This window comes from Stylophora pistillata, chromosome 7 (assembly GCF_964205215.1).
Source record: "Stylophora pistillata chromosome 7, jaStyPist1.2, whole genome shotgun sequence".
NCBI lineage: Eukaryota > Metazoa > Cnidaria > Anthozoa > Scleractinia > Pocilloporidae > Stylophora > Stylophora pistillata.
This window is the reverse complement of record NC_142525.1, coordinates 20,221,446-20,239,820: the sequence shown is the minus strand read 5'-3', so window position 1 is coordinate 20,239,820 and position 18,375 is coordinate 20,221,446. Positions and strand designations below refer to the sequence as shown.

At 38.6% G+C, this 18,375-nt stretch overlaps 1 protein-coding gene across 6 annotated transcripts in view; it reads left to right on the top strand.

Annotated features, from left to right (window-relative positions):
* LOC148727001 (scavenger receptor cysteine-rich type 1 protein M130-like) overlaps positions 1-18,375 on the top strand; it is a 54,986-nt gene that overhangs the window by 16,927 nt on the left and 19,684 nt on the right. For all 6 annotated transcript variants that reach the window (XR_015989458.1, XM_088727247.1, XM_088727246.1 and 3 more), the window contains 6 exons: positions 1,467-1,781; positions 12,319-12,576; positions 14,818-14,868; positions 17,076-17,189; positions 17,319-17,337; positions 17,705-17,741. Coding sequence is in view for 5 of the 6 variants with exons in the window: in XM_088727247.1 (XP_088583373.1) it covers positions 1,467-1,781; positions 12,319-12,576; positions 14,818-14,868; positions 17,076-17,189; positions 17,319-17,337; positions 17,705-17,741 (794 nt within the window). In the remaining variant the exon portion in view is untranslated. The remainder of the gene's footprint in view (positions 1-1,466; positions 1,782-12,318; positions 12,577-14,817; positions 14,869-17,075; positions 17,190-17,318; positions 17,338-17,704; positions 17,742-18,375) is intronic.

Below are 18,375 nucleotides of genomic sequence, written 5' to 3'. Positions count from 1 at the left end.
TCCCGCCTTTCGGTCAAGTCAGAAGTGGAGTGTGGCCTGCGATTTCTGTGCCTGCTGGGAAAAATTTCGTTACATGAGCATCGCTACTTTGTTAGTCTATTTAAAAGAAGTGAAAAAGAAACTTTCAGTAGCCGCTTTAAAGGAAGAAACGGTCGCTGTCAGCGTTTCTTGTCGGCTACACAAGGCTTTGAAAATAAGTATCCCGCGAACCGCAGGTGGTCAATCCGAAAGGTACAACTTAGCGACTGAATGTAGATTAGTTTTATTAATCAGGTAAAACACCTGCAGGCGTTTCTTAACCCCTTGTCCTTGCATTTTCCCTACCGCAACTCATTTAGTTGCGGTAGGGATCTTTAATATTTCAAAGTTCAAAAACTCAATCAGTTAAGATATTTTATCGGCTCTAAGACTATGTAAAACTTCAAGGTATTTGCTTAAAGAAAAACAACAAAAACAGGCAACAAAAGAGTAGAACGTTTGAGCCATGATCTCGTTGCAGGGCTTCTTGTCTAAACTGCAACTGAATTCCCAACTCGACTCAGTCTTTATACAACGTTTACCCTTCCATATTTCGTTTCGTATTTTGTGATTCATTGCAAATGGAAGAAATTAACTCTTTGCTAACTGGTGAATAATGAATAAGCAATGAGGTTGTAGACCATAATAAGGTTTCTGAGCTCATTCATCAACTTATAGATAAACCCTGTTTAAAACTTCTAAAGTACCACTCAAAACATCGACCTCGGTTTACATCGAATAGGACGCCCAACTTTATTCATTATTGAACAGCCCCAAATTCGAATAAGTGAGCTTGTGGACTCAGACACCGCACTCAGATGCCCATTTAGTTATGGTCTTTCCCAATACAGTTCCAGGAAGACATCTTCATAGCGGTTTTCAACAATTAATGCATTCGGGTCGGAACATGAAGAGTTCGTCATTTTGAATCAAGACCGTTTTTAGGTCGTTCCAAAGTCGAAATTAACGGCTAAGCAAAAAGAGAGAGGAACGGCTTATAGCCGTTCTAATTTGAAGTAGCCGCTCTTAATTGATTCACACACCGAATGTTTTAAGCATTTAATCCATTTAGTATCAGTTTGTTTATGAAAAATTCGGTGTTTAAAACGATGCCAAAATAAGTCCAGGAAACACAAACTAATGTTGGAAAGTCTTTTTCTTTGAATTTTCAAAAGATTGCAAGAAGTGCTTCGTTGTTCATTTTCCGGCTTCGATGCATCCATGTGATTTCAGGCATAATACATATGCTCAAGGCAGAAAATTTCACCCTAAGAATCATTCTGAAATATGACAAGAAATGTGTGAGATAATTATCAGAATAGCAATCTCAAAATGTGACTACCATAATCCGTTTCTAGAGAACGGACCATTAATTGTCTTGCTTGTATTACATAGAGTGATTTTGTTACGTTTACGCGATGTAAACTGAATGTCTTCTATATACACAGTTCGTTTGGCGAGTCCAAACGATGCACCATTCTTGGGACGCGTTGAAGTACATCATAGTGGTACATGGGGAACAATATGTGGGGACTACTGGGACCTAAAGGATGCTGATGTGGTTTGTAATCAGCTCGGATACGATGGAGCTTCTTTAGCCCCTAGATCTGCAGCATTTGGAGAAGGAACAGGCCCAATATGGCTGAATAGAGTGCGGTGTAGAGGAGATGAGAAATCAGTTTCACAATGCAGTCACGCTGGATGGGCAGGTCATAACTGTGGTCATGACGAGGATGCTGGAGTGGTTTGCCGCCAGATAAAAGGTAACTTCGATGCTGCACACGCTCTTATCTATATAATCTTAACTTTTTCCACTGTTCAGATTGCAGAACCTCAGCGGATAAGTCAGTTTTTTCATACTATGTGACAGCATTCTTAGCCACCATTTGAATAGATGCCACGCAAAAGCTTAAAAATTATCACAGACGAAAAATTATTTAAAAAATTTTTCGCCTTACCATCTCTTGCAGTGCTGTGTAACGCAGAGGTAATTTCAAGCTGCACTTTTTGTCTTAGAATGGCTATTACTATCATTCTGTTTTGTTGACAATTTTCAGTGAAAATAAATTCAAGCCCATCTTTCGAAATGTCAGGGAACCTTTTTGATGTAGGCAACCTTAACATCATGCCAATTAATCTGTTGGTTAAGCTTTGTCCTTGATTTTTAGTAGGTTTTACTCAAATTGATCAAATAACTTTAAAACTAGACCAATCAGCATTTTTCCCTAATTTATGGGTCAAGTGCCGCTTTAGGTAAACCATAAGGCCAAGAGAATATCAACTGAGAGAACTTATCCCCGCGACCTCTGATAATTTGTTTACGTCTATTTATAAATTTCGTGCAACGCTGGGAAGTTGTCTTATTTATACCGTCCCATGATCTGTAGATGGCTCTGTCTCTGGGTCGAGGGTTAAGGCAAAAATTCAAATAGCCACAAAAGCATAGAGGTCAGCAATTAACGGCACTGACTTGAGTTCGAAATTAAGAAATCATCAAATTCCAGCAGGTTTGCTTTCTGTATTCTGGAAAATGTTTTATGTCATCATTATCATTTTAACCATATTTTCCAAGAAAAGTTTTGGTAAAATATTGAAACACACGCGAATGATTTACAAAAAACATATTTTCGTACTGGATTCCTTTGCCCGCGAAGGTGTGAATAGCCAATTATAACATTCGACTTTAATGCCTCCCGAAGGATTTCGTGCGGCAAAACATCCTAGTTTCGTTTGCAAAACATCCTAATTTTGCAAAACATCCTAATTTCGTTTGCACGTGGAGATCTTTGCTACCTGTCTGCGTCAAACAAAATATGAATGGAGAAAGATAAAAAAGGACGAGAGGACATGGGTGAAAATAAAATAGAAGCTCGGCTATCAGCATAAGAAGTAAAAGAATTCGACGCGAAATAGCGATGGGAAAACTTTGGAAGCAAAAAAATACCCTTCTTCGTTTTTAAGCGAATGTGCCTTCTTTGAACGAATTAATAGGGTGTGTAAATTTAATGGGTTGCCTTGAAATTTGGTCCGAAAACTCCCAAGACACCAACTGACGCCACCGACGAAATACGCATCGGTAAAATTTTGATCAACAAACTTGACAGATAGAATGCAAAGCGACCAATGCGGAGATCGGAAACACCCCACTCGGTTCTGAAGCCCCTCAGGATTGAAAGTGTGCAGAAGTTTTATTTGTACAGTCAGATTTGATATGCAACTAATTCTCTCAAAGAAATATCGCCCATTTCGTATTGTCGCACTCCATTCGGTTTACGATTGATACAATGAGAACTCCTTTTTCTCAGTTCCGGAATGAAATAATTTCAAGACCTTCCAAGTGACTTCAGACTTTGTAAGGTTTGAAGGGTCTTTAAGTAAGTTAAAACTCTTCTGCACACAAACATTCCTTTTCAACCACTTAGCCGGTCAAAATGTCGGAAAGAAGATCGTCAGAAAACAACAAACTTGTGGAGAGCCCTCTAGGACGATATATTGTTTTTTCATTTTTGTTGCGTCGATTGCAATTGGCTCCGATTAAATGATCAGAAAAGAATGTTCTTATGTCCTCTTTTCAATTAGGTTATCAGAGATATCTACTGTAAGCATACCTTAGAAATCCAAGCGAACATGTACACGAACTGGTTGCCCGGATCTAGAGACCGTAATCGGGGTAATATCTTCATACTATCGATCAGAAAAGTCGTTTTGTGAGTCTTTGTCATATTCGTCTACATATGTTCGCACCTCAGCAATTGTCACTTCGATGATACAGACGTCAACAAATGTGCCATCTGTCACATTCCAACCTTCTGTAGTAGTTTAAACGGCTCCTTTGTCGCTGCTGAGCCCTACTGGCTGATCTCCAGAGTTAAAAATTGTTCCCTAATCCCAAATTTGGTGGAGTGTTGTTGCTTCGTGTGGACGGTCGGTGTTAAAGCCCCTGCCTTGTCTTTGGTAGTTTCTTCCCGAACTGTCCTTTACCTCAACGGGCGATACTTCTCCCCAAATTCTTCCATAGAACTTTCAGTCTCGGGGTTGATTTCCTCTAAAGGCAAAGGCGCTTAAAGTTGACATTTTGCAAACTCCCTGCTGGTCTGAAGGACAGGATATAGTAGGAATTTTCATAAGTAAAATACTTGGGTGCCCATTTTGTCAATCTGTTCAACGAATCCTTGGTAAATATTCCAAAGTGAAGGGAGTACTTCGATGCGATGAAGGTCTCATGCTTAAGAACAAGTCTCTGTAAGAAACAAACATCTTGGGAAATGAAAAATTTCAACCCCCCTTCAAATTTTGCATGCAGTAAGAAACTCAGCGGGGGAGGTGCGCAAAAATACCCTCTTTAAAGGTTGCAACACCCTTGCTGCCATGGCAACAATGGCTGCTTGTTCGAGGTCTGGACCTCATTTTCAATTAAAAACGTCGCAAAAAAAGTGTAAAATATTCATTTCTTTATCTCAAGCTAAATACAACATTAAAAAGTGGTACTTCTACCATACATAGTGACATTATTCGTCTTTACTTTGAGGCATTCAATTTTCCCTGGGAGGGAATGTGAACACACCAATAGATTATTTATCTCGGTACACTTTCGGTCATTTTTGTTGTAAGGTAAAAGAGGGAAAACTTTCATCTGAATTTCTCCAAAAGTGCACCGGTTCTGGAAATGAAACTACCCACCTAGTTGGTCATAATATTTTAGTTTTACATATGTAAAAATCTCTGTTGGCCGGCCTCTACTTTCCATAGGGCCAATTCGCGAACGAAGCTCAAAAATCAGGTATTACATAATTTGGGGATGTTTACACTTCATGTTCTCAACAACAAACGTTTCAGACAAATGAAGCGTGCGAGGCTTTTAAAGAATGTTATTTTATGAGCATTATCCCGAAGAGAAATTTCGCCTCTGGCAGTCATATTTTCAAAAAATTGATCAGCCTTTATGGAGTTACTCGACGTAACTTCAAACACATACATTAAATCGCGTGCATATCATCCAGATTCCGAGTGCTACGCCTTCTTTCACGGAAATTTCAGCAATTCGAAATCCTCTGACGATACACTGTTATACTTGTATATCATTGGACACATGCTAAAGTAGGCTGATCCATACGAAACTACCCTATCACCGGTCATTTGTCTTAGCGACAAGTAGCCTAGGAGTTAAACTCCTATGAGAAATTGTCATCCAAACATATCTTTACAGGCGTTTTTCCATGTTTCAGAACCTCTGCATACGTGTTTTTGTATCCGTTTTTCAACGATTTCCCTGCTCGCTTTCAACCGATTTGCGTGAAATTTGTAATGCCGCCATTTCTCATCAAGCCCTAGGAAGTGTATGAAACTTGGAGTCCTCTTCTTATAATCGCAATAGACTTCTCTTGGTGGCCAAATCTGAATTTTCCTGATTTTCTGCGCCATTTTGACAAAGTCAGCAACAAACTCTAACTTTGTTTCTCTAAGACTTATCTTTAAAGGTTTCCTAGAGTCAAAAGAAACTAATAGGCAAAAACTCGTATTTAAAAAAAATAGGGCTATGATGGCGGCGCGAGGTTTAGGACGTAGACTGGACCGAAAGACGGCGTAAAAATTGGTGAAAATCAATCGTCGGAAAACTTCGGTTCCCAACTCCGTTCCCAACTCGGTTCTCAATTCGGTTCCTAGCTCGGTTCCTAGCTCGGTTCCTAACTCGGTTCCTAACTCGGTTCCCAACTCGAAATACAAATGAATAAAGGCTGATACTTTCTAAAGAAACTGTTTGGGGCGGCGTCGGTGGGGGTAACGAAATAATTTGGATATATCAACAAAGCTGAAATGGTAAATTGACCACCGCAACGATTACAAAAGCTGACGTTTCGAGCGTTAGCCCTTCGTCGGAGCGAATAGAGCAATTGTGGGTTGTGTGTGCTTTTAAAGGCAGAAAATGGAGCTAAGTTATTGGTAGGAACATGGCAACGAGAAAAACACGAATAAATTGGTGGAATGAAAAGCGTTCGTTGATCCCTGTGGGATTTAGACTGCCGGTTTGAAAGAACGAAAGCTCATCTTTTGGATATGTCAACTTTGTTGATATATCCAAATTATTCCTAACTCGAAAGATAAGTATCCTCGTATTTGTCCGTGAAGTGTCCATCGGTCGCTCCTAAGAAGACGAGAAATGAACATTTTTCGATATTTCGGCAGATTTCCGCGCATTCTGAAGTAAAAACAACCAAACCAGAAAGAGGAAAAACTTGATTGAACGCTCGTAAGCACTGAGAATCCAGGAGCATAAATCGCAACCTGTCAGCGGTAGTACTCAATGTAAAACGCAGTAGCAATAACAGCAATTTGCACGACTCGCGCGAGAACCATCACAAAGCGGAGATTTTGAACAACTCGGTATCCCAGCAGTACAGAAAATGGAACAGGGATTTCATCACAATCTATTCCAAAAAATTTACTTTTTTCAGGGAGTCTTTTGCATGCTCGAACATTATATTGGCCTTGAGATTTATTTCCCTTGATAATACGAAGCTCTAGTAAGTGCCTACAAAATTACAAAGGTTCTTCTTTTGGTGTCGCTTGGACCGAAGAGTACAGATTTGAAATAATTAATGCGTCACTGATGAACCAGCGGGCACAATATTCTCAGTTATTAGTTTGATAATCTTCACAGATAAACGTTATTGGACAGAACGATCTCCTTTTCTTCCTGATGAGCCGGCCACCTCACGTGTAAATCACCGGGAAATTGTGTTATATTCATCTTTCTTTAAGCCTGTAAAAGATATCAGGGAGAAAATTATGGAAAATGATTGTGATGAAATCGCCGTTCTTTTTTCCTGAAGGACCTAAAGCAATCCAGATTACATATTAACCATGGGGAGTTTCGTTCTAGTGACGAGTTGCGATTCGCGTGTGGATAATAAGTAGTTTGAAAGGTGGAACTATCACATTATGCTTTCGTTAAATCTTTTATTTCGAACTTTGTTATGAGTTTTTCTTTATCAAGATATGGAAGAAAATATTGATTGATTTGATTACACGGCGGCAGTGTTAAGTCTCTCCTCGTCATATTTTGAGCAAATTTTCTAGTAGTTGTTGCGGTATTTTCACAACCGACAGAAAAATACAACTCAGCTGTTTTATTAACTGACCTAATAATCTTACTGCGAAGCGATATCTATACCCAGTGCAATAATAATAGTATTCTTATCTTAGCGCCCTCTATGAAACTATAACCTCAGTAAACTATAATGTCAGTGTACCACTGCACAACTCATAGTTCTCTTCAAACATCCTTGTAGCTTATCGATGTCCACAAAAACTTTTCTCGAAGTAGCTTTCCACACGGCTGACGATTCCATTAACAACAAAAATTCCAGCGACTGTCTCTATCTGGCTCTCTAACAACACTAGCTTCTCTGGGCTCTTGGCGACAGCACTAACTCTATTGACACTCCGTGACAACACACTGTTTTACAATACAGTGTCTCTGCTTTAAACGATAGGCTAACTTAAACCTATCGCGAATCATTATATATGTTTTACAAAATGTTCTAGAATATTCCAGGGATCTGTAATACAACTAATTTTAGTATCATTACATCGCTAGCTATCGCATAATAACAAAATATGCTGACTAAAGGTTCTACAAAGTTCCACTAAGAGTTCTTAATGTGTCAGCATGGCTAAGCGTTCCAGAAACTTCCTCAGTTCTATTTTTAGTAATTCTGTAACACAACCCAATCTAGAAAACACTGGCGCTCTCCATAACACAGTTTTCTTACAGTTTTCAAATCATTCGAAATATCTCAGTTCCCATCACTAGGATATGACAACTACCCTGATCTGCTCTTTTTAAGGAGATGCATAGGTCATACAATTTGCGATTGTTGCACCGCTGCCAAGTTACAATTCTCAGACTCCTCAGACGCAGCCTTAGACTCTCATTATTTACTAGCGTTCAATCGAGATTTTCCTCCTTTTTTTGGGGGTTGTTTTTACTTCAGAATACGCGAAAATCTGCTGAAATATCGAAAAATATCCATTCCTCGTCGTTCTTTGGAGCGACCGATGTAAAACTTCACGGAGAAATACAGCATTACGCCACCTTGATAACGTACAGGTTTATGATAAATCACCGGTGTTAAGATAGTTTCGTGTAGATCAGCCCACTCTAACATGTGTCCAATGACAAGTATAACAGTGTATCGTCAGAGGATTTTGGGTTGCTCAAATTTCAGTGAAAGAAGGTGTGGCACTCGGAATCTGGATGATATACACACGATTTGAGGTATGTGTTTGTAGCTACGTCGAGTAGCCTCCCATGAAGGCTGATCAATCTTTTAAAAAGATGACAGCCAGAAGCGAGATTTCTCTTCGTGATATTGCTCGAGAATTTTACATATTTAAAACTAGAATATTATAACCAACTAGGTGGGTAGTTTCAGTTCCAGAACCGGTGTACTTTTGGAGAAATTCAGATGACCGAAATTATACCGAGATAAATAATCTATTGGTGTGTTAAAATTCACTACTAGGGAAAATTGAATGCCTCAAAGTAAAGACGAATAATGTTACTATTTATGGTAGAAGTACAAATTTGTAATGTTGTATTTAACTTGACATAGAGAAATAAACATTTTACACTTTTTGTGATGTTTTTGTATGAAAATGAGGTCCAAGGCCTTGAACAAACAGCCGTTGTTACCATGGCAAAAAGAGTGCTACAACCTTTAACAAGGGTATTTTTGTGCATCCCCCTCAGTGCCTAACTGCATGCAAATTTTCCCAAGATGTTTGCTTCTTACGGAGACTCGTTCTTATAATGGGAAATTGGGAGATTCTCCCCTCCATTGTGAGTAATGTTCACAATTCAAAGTCTTCGAGATAGTCGTTATTAATTGGAGCTATGCTGTTGTGCAGGCGGCGCATTCCTTCTTCGAGAAGTCTAAGTAAGACTTGAGTTTTATTAGACACAGTTCCTTTAGGGCCGTTGGTTGCTGTGGTTTCCTTTATACTGTGCTGTTTCTCCTCAGAAATGGTCTTTGTGATGTTGTCGACATCTTGAAGAGACACGCGTGCTTTCTCCATGCTTCGGGCTCTTATACCAAAACTGTTAGAGAGACTTCCAAGAACTTGCAAGAACGACACAGTACCACGGAGTCTCGATACTAGCTTAATGCAATCAGTAGCGCCAACAAATCGGTATCAAATGGGCGTTCTATACTGCAGAGTAGGCTTTTAACTGATATATTTATATCGATACCAAGTACTGAACCATTCCTGTACACATTGTTTAATTCGCTTCCTATTTCAGCCAGCATGGTCGGAAGCTCCAGACCCCACTGCTCCTCCGTAGTTTAACGCAAAAATTTCGCTCTTCCCTCCTAATTTTGCAGCCATGCGATAAAGTTTCACATCAAAACATCTGAGGTCATATTTACTGGACGACTCCTTCAGACAAGTAACGAAATAAGGGGCTTTTCCAGCGCCAGTGTAGTCTCCCTCGTAGCCGTTTTTAGTCTCGTCACGCAACGCTCCTCCCCACAAACGACTGCTCACATTCGAAAAGCATTCCTTTCCCTTTGTTGTCTTTGCACCATTGAGATCACTGACATCGTTTCTTATGTGACCAATCAGAGCACAAGAGATTGTAGTCAATATCGTTTTTCCCGCGTTTTCAAATTCTGCATTTGATCGTAGTTTCTTGATGGAGGAAACGCCGAGGAAGGTTTTGCAATGTGATCGTTGCTTTATTTGTTCCACTTCAGTTGAGAAAAAGAAAAAATTTATGTTTTTGGAAAAAGTTCTTTGGATTTTCCGACGATTATTAGTTCCTGTCTGGATGTGAATGTGAGCTGCTATTCAGAGACCAGCGAGTTGTCAGGTTGTAAAGCTTGCTACCGACGATTGATCAAGTTCAAAAATGCCTCTGATCATCTTGAAGAGCTCAAAGATGAATCGAAGGGAATCTTCAAGGATCGCGAATTTCCCAGAACGAAGTGCTTATTGAACGTTGAAAGCAACGGTGGAGAAATCCAAGCTTCGAGCCGTGGGAAATCCTCGAAATGTTTACAATTCGATCCGATCAATACCACTTGTACTTCTAATGCTTCAGCCAATTCTAGTATTTCTAACGCGATCAGCCAGCAGGTACGTTATACTCCGGCAAGATTTCCTATTGGTTCTATTGGTGTGTCTCCTATTGGAAGTCATCCACACGGACTTGTCTAGAAGCTTTCCCTAGTCAACTGACACTAAGATAGACTGCTTTGAGTGGATAAGTCGAGGCCTGTGATTGGTTAGTATGTTTTGGCGCGGACACTTTCCAGAATATGGTAAGTAAATGCTGATTGATCGAAATCCTGAATGAAATGCAGTTCGAATGTGAGCAGCCTTTTCTGGAGGAGTTGTTCGCCTGGCGTGACGACTCCGGAAATTGCTGCAAAGTAGTCTAGCGCCAGTGTGGTGTTCACATCGACGCTCAAATGCCGTTTACAAATCCTTTCGATCACCACAAAACCTTACAACAGCTTTTAAAAAGCCAACATTGACGGCCATCTCGTAAGTTAACGATCGAGTTACGTATCAAAGATCACATAATCGATTTGCGACATATGACATTAGTGTGGGTGGTCCATGCGATAATTATTGACGAAACATGACACTTTGACGTACTCCTACTGATATGTAATTAAAAAAACCTCCTTTTATTGGACAAAATAAATCAACTGTCCATATTTAGGTAATAGGGTGTTTATTATTTTTTTAGGATATTTAATTTTTTTGTCAGCTGTCAGTAAAAGCCCACCACAAATGTCAGTTGTCAGCTATATTCAGCGATTTGTCAGTTGTCAGTTAAAATTCTGGGCATTTGTCAGGTGTCAGTTAACCCTATCCAGACCCTCATTTTACCTCAAAACCACTAACCGATTGGCTGTTGTTCTCAAATTAGTCGCTCTGCAGGAACGCACAAATACTATCATTTGAAGAGGGGTAAGCCGGAGGAACGGCTTATTAAAGAGCGAAGGACTAGCATAGTAAAATAAGCATACAGTTAAAGACACTCAAAGGAGAAACACCGGCAAAAAGTAATCACACAGGACAAGAAATTTGAAGGATCTAAGAAATATTGCATTATTTTTTGTAACAGACCAACAAAAACAGAAAAGCTTTCTTTACATTCAGGAACATCGACCGAAATATTTTAAATGCTCATGCTGAAAACGAGACCGAGTGACGAACTTGTGCAAAAGTTGCGCAAACACTGTTATTCGAAAGATTTTTTCGCTTGTCTTGGACGGAATGAACCAATGATTCCTTAGTTAAATTCATAGAATGATAACCAATTGAATCGACCTAGTTTCCTTGTGCCCTAGAGTTTTTCCATACCGTTCTACGTCAATCGACAAAATGATTTACAAATGTCTGGTTTATTAAATTTTATCTCATGTAAAAAAAAATTAAAAATTTGCAACAGTAAAGATTTCCCAGGTTGCAACTTCTTTTCAGTCCTACTCAGAGCAAGCCCGAAAAATAATGGCTTGTATGTCCAAAAATCTCTGATCTCACTTGAAGCATACACGTAGATGAAAATTCAGCAGACATTTTTAAGAGAAAGCTCAGAAGAAGTAAAGTTATTGTGGGGAATTTGACCATTTTAATTTATTTTGTACCTTTTTTTTAACCTCGAGAGTTAATGCAGTATGAGAACGATGTGTCTCAAATTAATCTACCGAGGTTACTTCCCACCTTCGCGGGTGTCCTTCGGGAAAAACTTGATTCGTAAGCGCGCTAGTTTCACTGACAAATTCAAGCAAACTTTACATTTGAAGAAAGCTTAATAACTGCAGTTTCCGATAAAAATAAGATTCAAGGCATTTTTTTCTTTTGGAACGTGTCAGGAGCTGCTAAGGCGTAAAACTACCAAGGGTTCTTTTTAATTTATCTGGTATAGGTTGCCGCAGCACAAGCAAAATGAATGCACGGTCTTATTCACATGGCGTCAATCCACAAAACCGTGTCAGACTTTTTCGATATTTTGATTGGTTGTTTAGATATCGTCATCTAAAGTTGGAGTAGTTAAAAATATGCGAAGCGGGTCGCGTAAATGGACGCCATGGAACTAATATTTCAAATATCAAAATTTCCCGACACATGTTCGTTTGTCATTATTCTTGGAATGTTTTTTCGCGAAACTTGAAATCTAAATACCCAATAAATTTACTCAAACTAGATGTATTCCTCTTTCCAACTTTCTTTACAACGGAACAGAGCACATTCAAGGCTTCTTTATTTGTTAACTGTATCTAGATGCACCATCAGCCGCCCAATCAAGTGCTATCATTAAATTGGATAAAGGAGAAGACAGGTCTATTGATTGCCCTGTGGATATTGGAAACCCTCCAGCTGTCATCACGTGGTATAAAGGAAATGATACCAGCGGCGAAAAAATGACTCGCTGCTCAACTCTTGAGGTTAAGAATGCTGCTTCAAAAGATGAAGGATGGTATACATGTTTCGCAAAAAATGAAAAGGGAAACGCAACCGTCAGGTTCTGGATACTCGTTGGTAAGTTGAATGGGTTTAGGTGTGAATATCAATAAATCTAAACTATCGCATCTAAGGCCAAAGTATATCTGCAACATTGTCAGCAAAGTCGTTAGCAAAATACAAGACAGAACGCGTGTGGCTTCAGCAATTTTTAGTGGTATTCTTTTTCTCTTAAAGCATGTTACTCTTTCCTCCGAATAAAAAAAAAAGTGTTGCTCTTTCGGTACACTTTTCAACAGAATAAAAAGGAGCAAAGAATTATTTTGAAAAGAAACTAAGTGCCCTAACGCTTGTCATTCTAAGGGGAATATAATTGTCGTACATACATACATTCATACATACATGTACACGGCAGCGTCGCAGAAGATATCAACGAATGCTGATGCGAACGTACGATAAGTACTCTTTATTACATCGCTCGCAGCGTCCGTGGGCAAGATGAAGCGAATCCTGTATTTTGATTGGCTACCCGAGCGGGCAAGATGGGCCTTCTTGCTCGCTCGGGAATGCTGAGATTGGATCGGAATAAACCCGTAGATGATAGATCAAACAACAACAAACATATGAAACATATGTATGAACTGCGGTTATGAGACGTATATGTGAACGATCCTTCGCAGTAAAGCACTATTTGAGCAATAGTGAAAATCAGACCTGAAAAAAATTTCAGGCCTGTACGGGATTCGAACCACTGACCTCTGCGATACTAGTGCAGCGCTCTACCAATTGAGCTAACAAGCCAACTGGGAGCAGGCCATCAAATTAATTCGACATAAACCCGTAGATGATAAATCAAACAACAACAAACATATGAAACATATGTATGAACTGCGGTTATGAGACGTCTCATAACCGCAGTTCATACATATGTTTCATATGTTTGTTGTTGTTTGATTTATCATCTACGGGTTTATGTCGAATTAATTTGATGGCCTGCTCCCAGTTGGCTTGCTAGCTCAATTGGTAGAGCGCTGCACTAGTATCGCAGAGGTCAGTGGTTCGAATCCCGTACAGGCCTGAAATTTTTTTCAGGTCTGATTTTCACTATTGCTCAAATAGTGCTTTACTGCGAAGGATCGTTCACATATACATTATTATTATTATAAAAATGCGAGAAAAGAACTCGGCCGATATCCAGCCATCTTAACCTCACGCTTGGTTAATGACGCATATATATATAAAACTAAGCGAGGATATGGGAAAGAAATGCTAAAATGAAGAACTTACAATTGTATCACTCACAAAAACATTTAGCTCTTTTATTAAAAGTAAAAGAAGACATCAGTGTTGTTGTGGGTTGCTCTTTAATTGCGCCAAGTGAGATTTGGCGGTTGGACTTTTCTTTAAGACTTCTTAAAACTTCCCTTGAAGGATTAATTACTTGTCATGGTTTTTAACTGTTTCGCTACACAGTTCCATACAATGCTAGCACGATGAATGAAAAAGTTATGCAGTACTTTAGATTAAGAATGAAGAAGTTCAAATTTTAGGTTGTCGCTTAAATTATAGTTTGTGCCATGTTTACAAATTAAAATCCCTTTTGTGATACTTGTGGTGCATACCAGTAAGCCTCGTATGCGATGTAAGCCAGTCTTGTGGAGTTCTTCGTGTTTAGGGATACATGTACTTAAATTGTGTATCAGTTTCGCAGCACGAATGTGAAAGTTCTCATTTTCAGAAAGTAATATGTAATGTCCCCAAAGAGAAATGCAGATGATTGTACAAGATAAAATGGCTTTGATGAATTGATCGGTCGAAGTTGCAAGAGATTTTTTTTAAAATGAGGAGAGGAGCGGAGTTGTTATCCTATGACAGTGAACTCCAAGGAAGATGAGAAACATACGTAGTTCATTGGTTTAGTCCCATCAGTGATGGGTCTAATTGGGTCAGTCTTGTAGATGAACATGGCTTCTGTCTTAGTTTTAAAAGTTCTGTCATTTTTCCCCAATTAAACCAGCATCAAGTACAGTTACGATATCATCCCAAACAACTCCCACAGGTGACTTATTTTTCTTTTTATACTCTGAAAATCAGAGATCGTACCTTGAAGTTATGAACTAAAGCGAGTAAAACGTTGCGAGGTTGATATACTTTCATAGTCACCAGCGGTCGTGGGCTACCCTGTTAGACTGTAGACCTCCAACAAGTCAAAGCAGAGAGTAAACATCGTAATTGAGGCAGAGGTATTAGCAGTTGGAATAACGTATAAATTAATTTTAAAAAGTTTTCGTTTTTAAAGTTTATATTATTTCTCCTCAGTTAAACCAGCATCAAGTACAGTTACCCCATCTTCACAAACAAGTCCAACAGGTGACTTGCTTTTATTTTTGATACTCTGAAAATAAGAGATCGTACCCAGACGTTATGAACTAAAGTGAGTAAAACATTGTGAGGTTGATATACTCTCATAGTCACTAGTGGTCGGGGGCCACCCTGTTAGACTGTAGACCTCTAGTAGTTGGAATAGTGAATAAATAAATTTAGACAGGTGATTATTTTCCTTTTTATACTTTGAAAATTAGAGATCATACTTAGAAGTTACGAACCGCAAAACTTTGCGATTTTCATGCTAGCTATCATTAAACCGCCGCCCAGTTAGCCCAATGGATAGTGCGCTGGACTGTTGTGCGGGAGGTCGAGGGTTCGAGCCCTTGCCGGACCAACACTCAAGGTCTTAAAATAATTGAGAAGAATTTGCCACCTTTCTATAACATCAAGAAATGGTTAGATATTCTAGTCTTCTCGGATAGGGACGAATAAATGGAGGTCTCATCTCCTGCAGGGTTGGGGGTAGGAGATGTTAATTTCCCACACACGAGATTACTGTGTCATCCGTTCAGGATTTATTAGTCGTCCTTCTGCAAACCAACTTGAGCATGTGAAAAGGTTCTAAATCAAATCTTAAAATTGTGATAAATATAATTTCGTATTATTATTCTTATTATTATTATTTTATAATAATCTCCATTTTATTAATAAAGCAATTATTTACAATTTTAAACCATATATCTAATTATTTACAAATTTCAAAAGAATTATTATTATCTTAAAGTGCACCTAAACCCAAAAATGTTTTTTCGCTTAACGAAATAAGCGTATTTTTTGGAGTATTTCTGTGCAAAATTTTTTTTAATTTGCTCAAATCTTCAATTTTCTGTGCCCAGTCAAAATACGGAAAATCGGCTGCCATCTTGCCCCACGACCGAGTTTAAAATCGAGAACACGAAAGACTGCATTTCACACATTTTCACTTGTTTGGGAAGGTTGTAGTCGATGTTGTCCGAAAATATGCCGACTAAGTGTGTTGTAGAAGGATGTAGCAACGTGCGAAATTTGCAAAAGGGTATCGCGCTTCATACATTCCTCATACAACACACCTAGTCGGCATATTTCGGACAATATCGACGACAACCTTCCCAACTTGAAGTGAAAATGTGTGAAATGCAGTCTTTCGTGTTCTCGATTTGACGTCACATTACCCGCTGGAGCCATTCCTCGTTAAACTCGGTCGTGGGGCGAAATTCGACAAATTCGGTGATTTCAAAGTTGATCCAGACTCAATAAAACAAGTGTCCACACCCACAGATGAATTGGGAATCGCAGCCAAAGGTATATGTTACAAATAAATTGTTTCAGACAAAATAAAAAAAAGCAATTATGAAATCGTTTAAGTCATCTCCTTCAGTTTATATAGGAAAAAAATCCAACTTCTTCTTAACTAAGTAATATTACAGCTTATTCTGTATCTCTTGTTGTATTTTCTAATGTTTTCGAGTGAAAAAAACTTCTGTGAAATGATATCGCTATGATATTTTAGGAGTAAGATTTTTGCGTATATTCATAACACGTATATCCTCTCGAAAACGATCTAACATTTTTTAACCTTTCTTTTCTCTGTCTTCTTTTTCTTATGGCAGTCATCTCTTTGAAGATATACACTCCTGTTGTTGTTTCTATTCATACAAACAACGTTTTGGTCTCCAAAACTTTCACAGGGACTGAGTTGCGCCCTGTGTTGCCGTAGTATCTAGCCAGTCAGTGTGCGCATTCTTTCAACCTTACGGCATGGTATCAGCGCAATATTTTCTCATGTACAAGTGGTTTTAACAAGAGGACGAGTGAGTCCTGAACGGACGCTATAGTACAATTCCTCATTACAAAGTTTCTCAGTATGACACAAATTTATCGATTTTTGTTTGATTATATCCAGCATGAAAAATCGCAAAATATCCACCAAACCAAACTTTGAATGGGTTTCTGATGCGAATAATACTAACTAGAGTTCAAAAAGAGTTTTAAATAGGTCTAAACGTCGACAACGTGAAAAGATAAAGCAGAATAAAAAAGGTTTGAAAATCGACACGAAAACTGATGTTGCCATGAAGCTATGTAAACGATTGTCTCAACAACGATACGTGTAGTGTACTCTGTGCCATGACTTGTTAGAGGTCTGAATCAAAGTAAAACCTTGTCTAATATTGTTATTATACCAAGCCTCATGAAACAAATCAATTTAGGTCCTGAAGAATACAAGTGTTCTTGTAATGACGTCATGCTAACAGCATTAAGTGGAGTTCTTGGCTCGATAATCCTTCTTCTTATAATTTTCATAATCTGGCTACGCAAAGAAGGTGAGCAACAATTTAATTACTTATGATGGGGGGGGGGGGTGAGGCAAGATCAATGACGAAGCAAGATAAATTGTTTTTACCTTCGACCCAAAAGTTCTACTTTTATTTCTTTTTTTTTTTCCTTTTTAGACGTTGTAGGGAAACAAAGGTAAGAATTTGCTTTCACTTCGAATGGTTAGAGATCATCCGAAAATAAAATGCCAAACCTGACGTAATTCTTTTTATTAAATATTTGCATATTCAGTGTATATTTTGTGTATATTTTGTGCATGATTAGCGCCGCAATGGCTGCCGTGAACTTTGAGTTCCTGCGAATTTTAAATGCTCAGTGCCTGACCATGAACACAATGACTTGTAACTGTTCATCTGTGGAAAGTCCAACTGGTCTTTGCTTTCTCCCTATTCATTACCATTCTTTGTATCATTATTGCACTTATTCATGATTATTGTCATTTTATTATTGTCATTATCATTATTAGTGTTAGGATTACTGTAGTATTATCATATTTTCTTAGTTGCAGGACCAGTGAAAATGAAAGAAGTGCTTACAACGTAAGTTACAGTCTAAGCATTCAGGTCACGGTCACTTTGGTATGGAAAGAAAGTGTGTGATTTATCTTTACAGATGCTTTCTTCTAACGCCCGTTCGAAAAGAGCGGGCTTTTACTAAAAAAACGCGAACAAAAAGCAATGGGCGGCAGACACCATGTAATTGCGGAGACCTTTAACTAGGTAGGGTCTGAAAGATTCTCTCCTGGAATTAGGTGAACCTATTGCCTTGTTTTGTTCTTGGTTTTCCATAATTCAACTTGTGCATAACCAAAAGGTCTTCTTCCGATTGAGACTTTTTTCAAATAATATTCCCCGCTGTTTTTCTGTCTTCTCCTAATCAGCAGTGTGGGAGGTAAGTAAAACAGTACTTCTTCTGTGTTTATATTTGTCCACGATTTTCATCACCCATTTCGAATCTTCTTATTTTGGAGGTGCATTTTGTAGTTTTTGTTATTTTTGTTTACCTAATCATTCTAAGCAACATATGGCAATCTGCGGTCTTTCCTTACACTTAGGTAGCACGAAAAGCAGTAAAAGTCTTGAACAAAAGCTCATCTTTCAAACCGGCAGTCTAAATCTCACAGGGATCAACGAACGCTTTTCATTCCACTAATTTATTCCTGTTTTTCTCGTT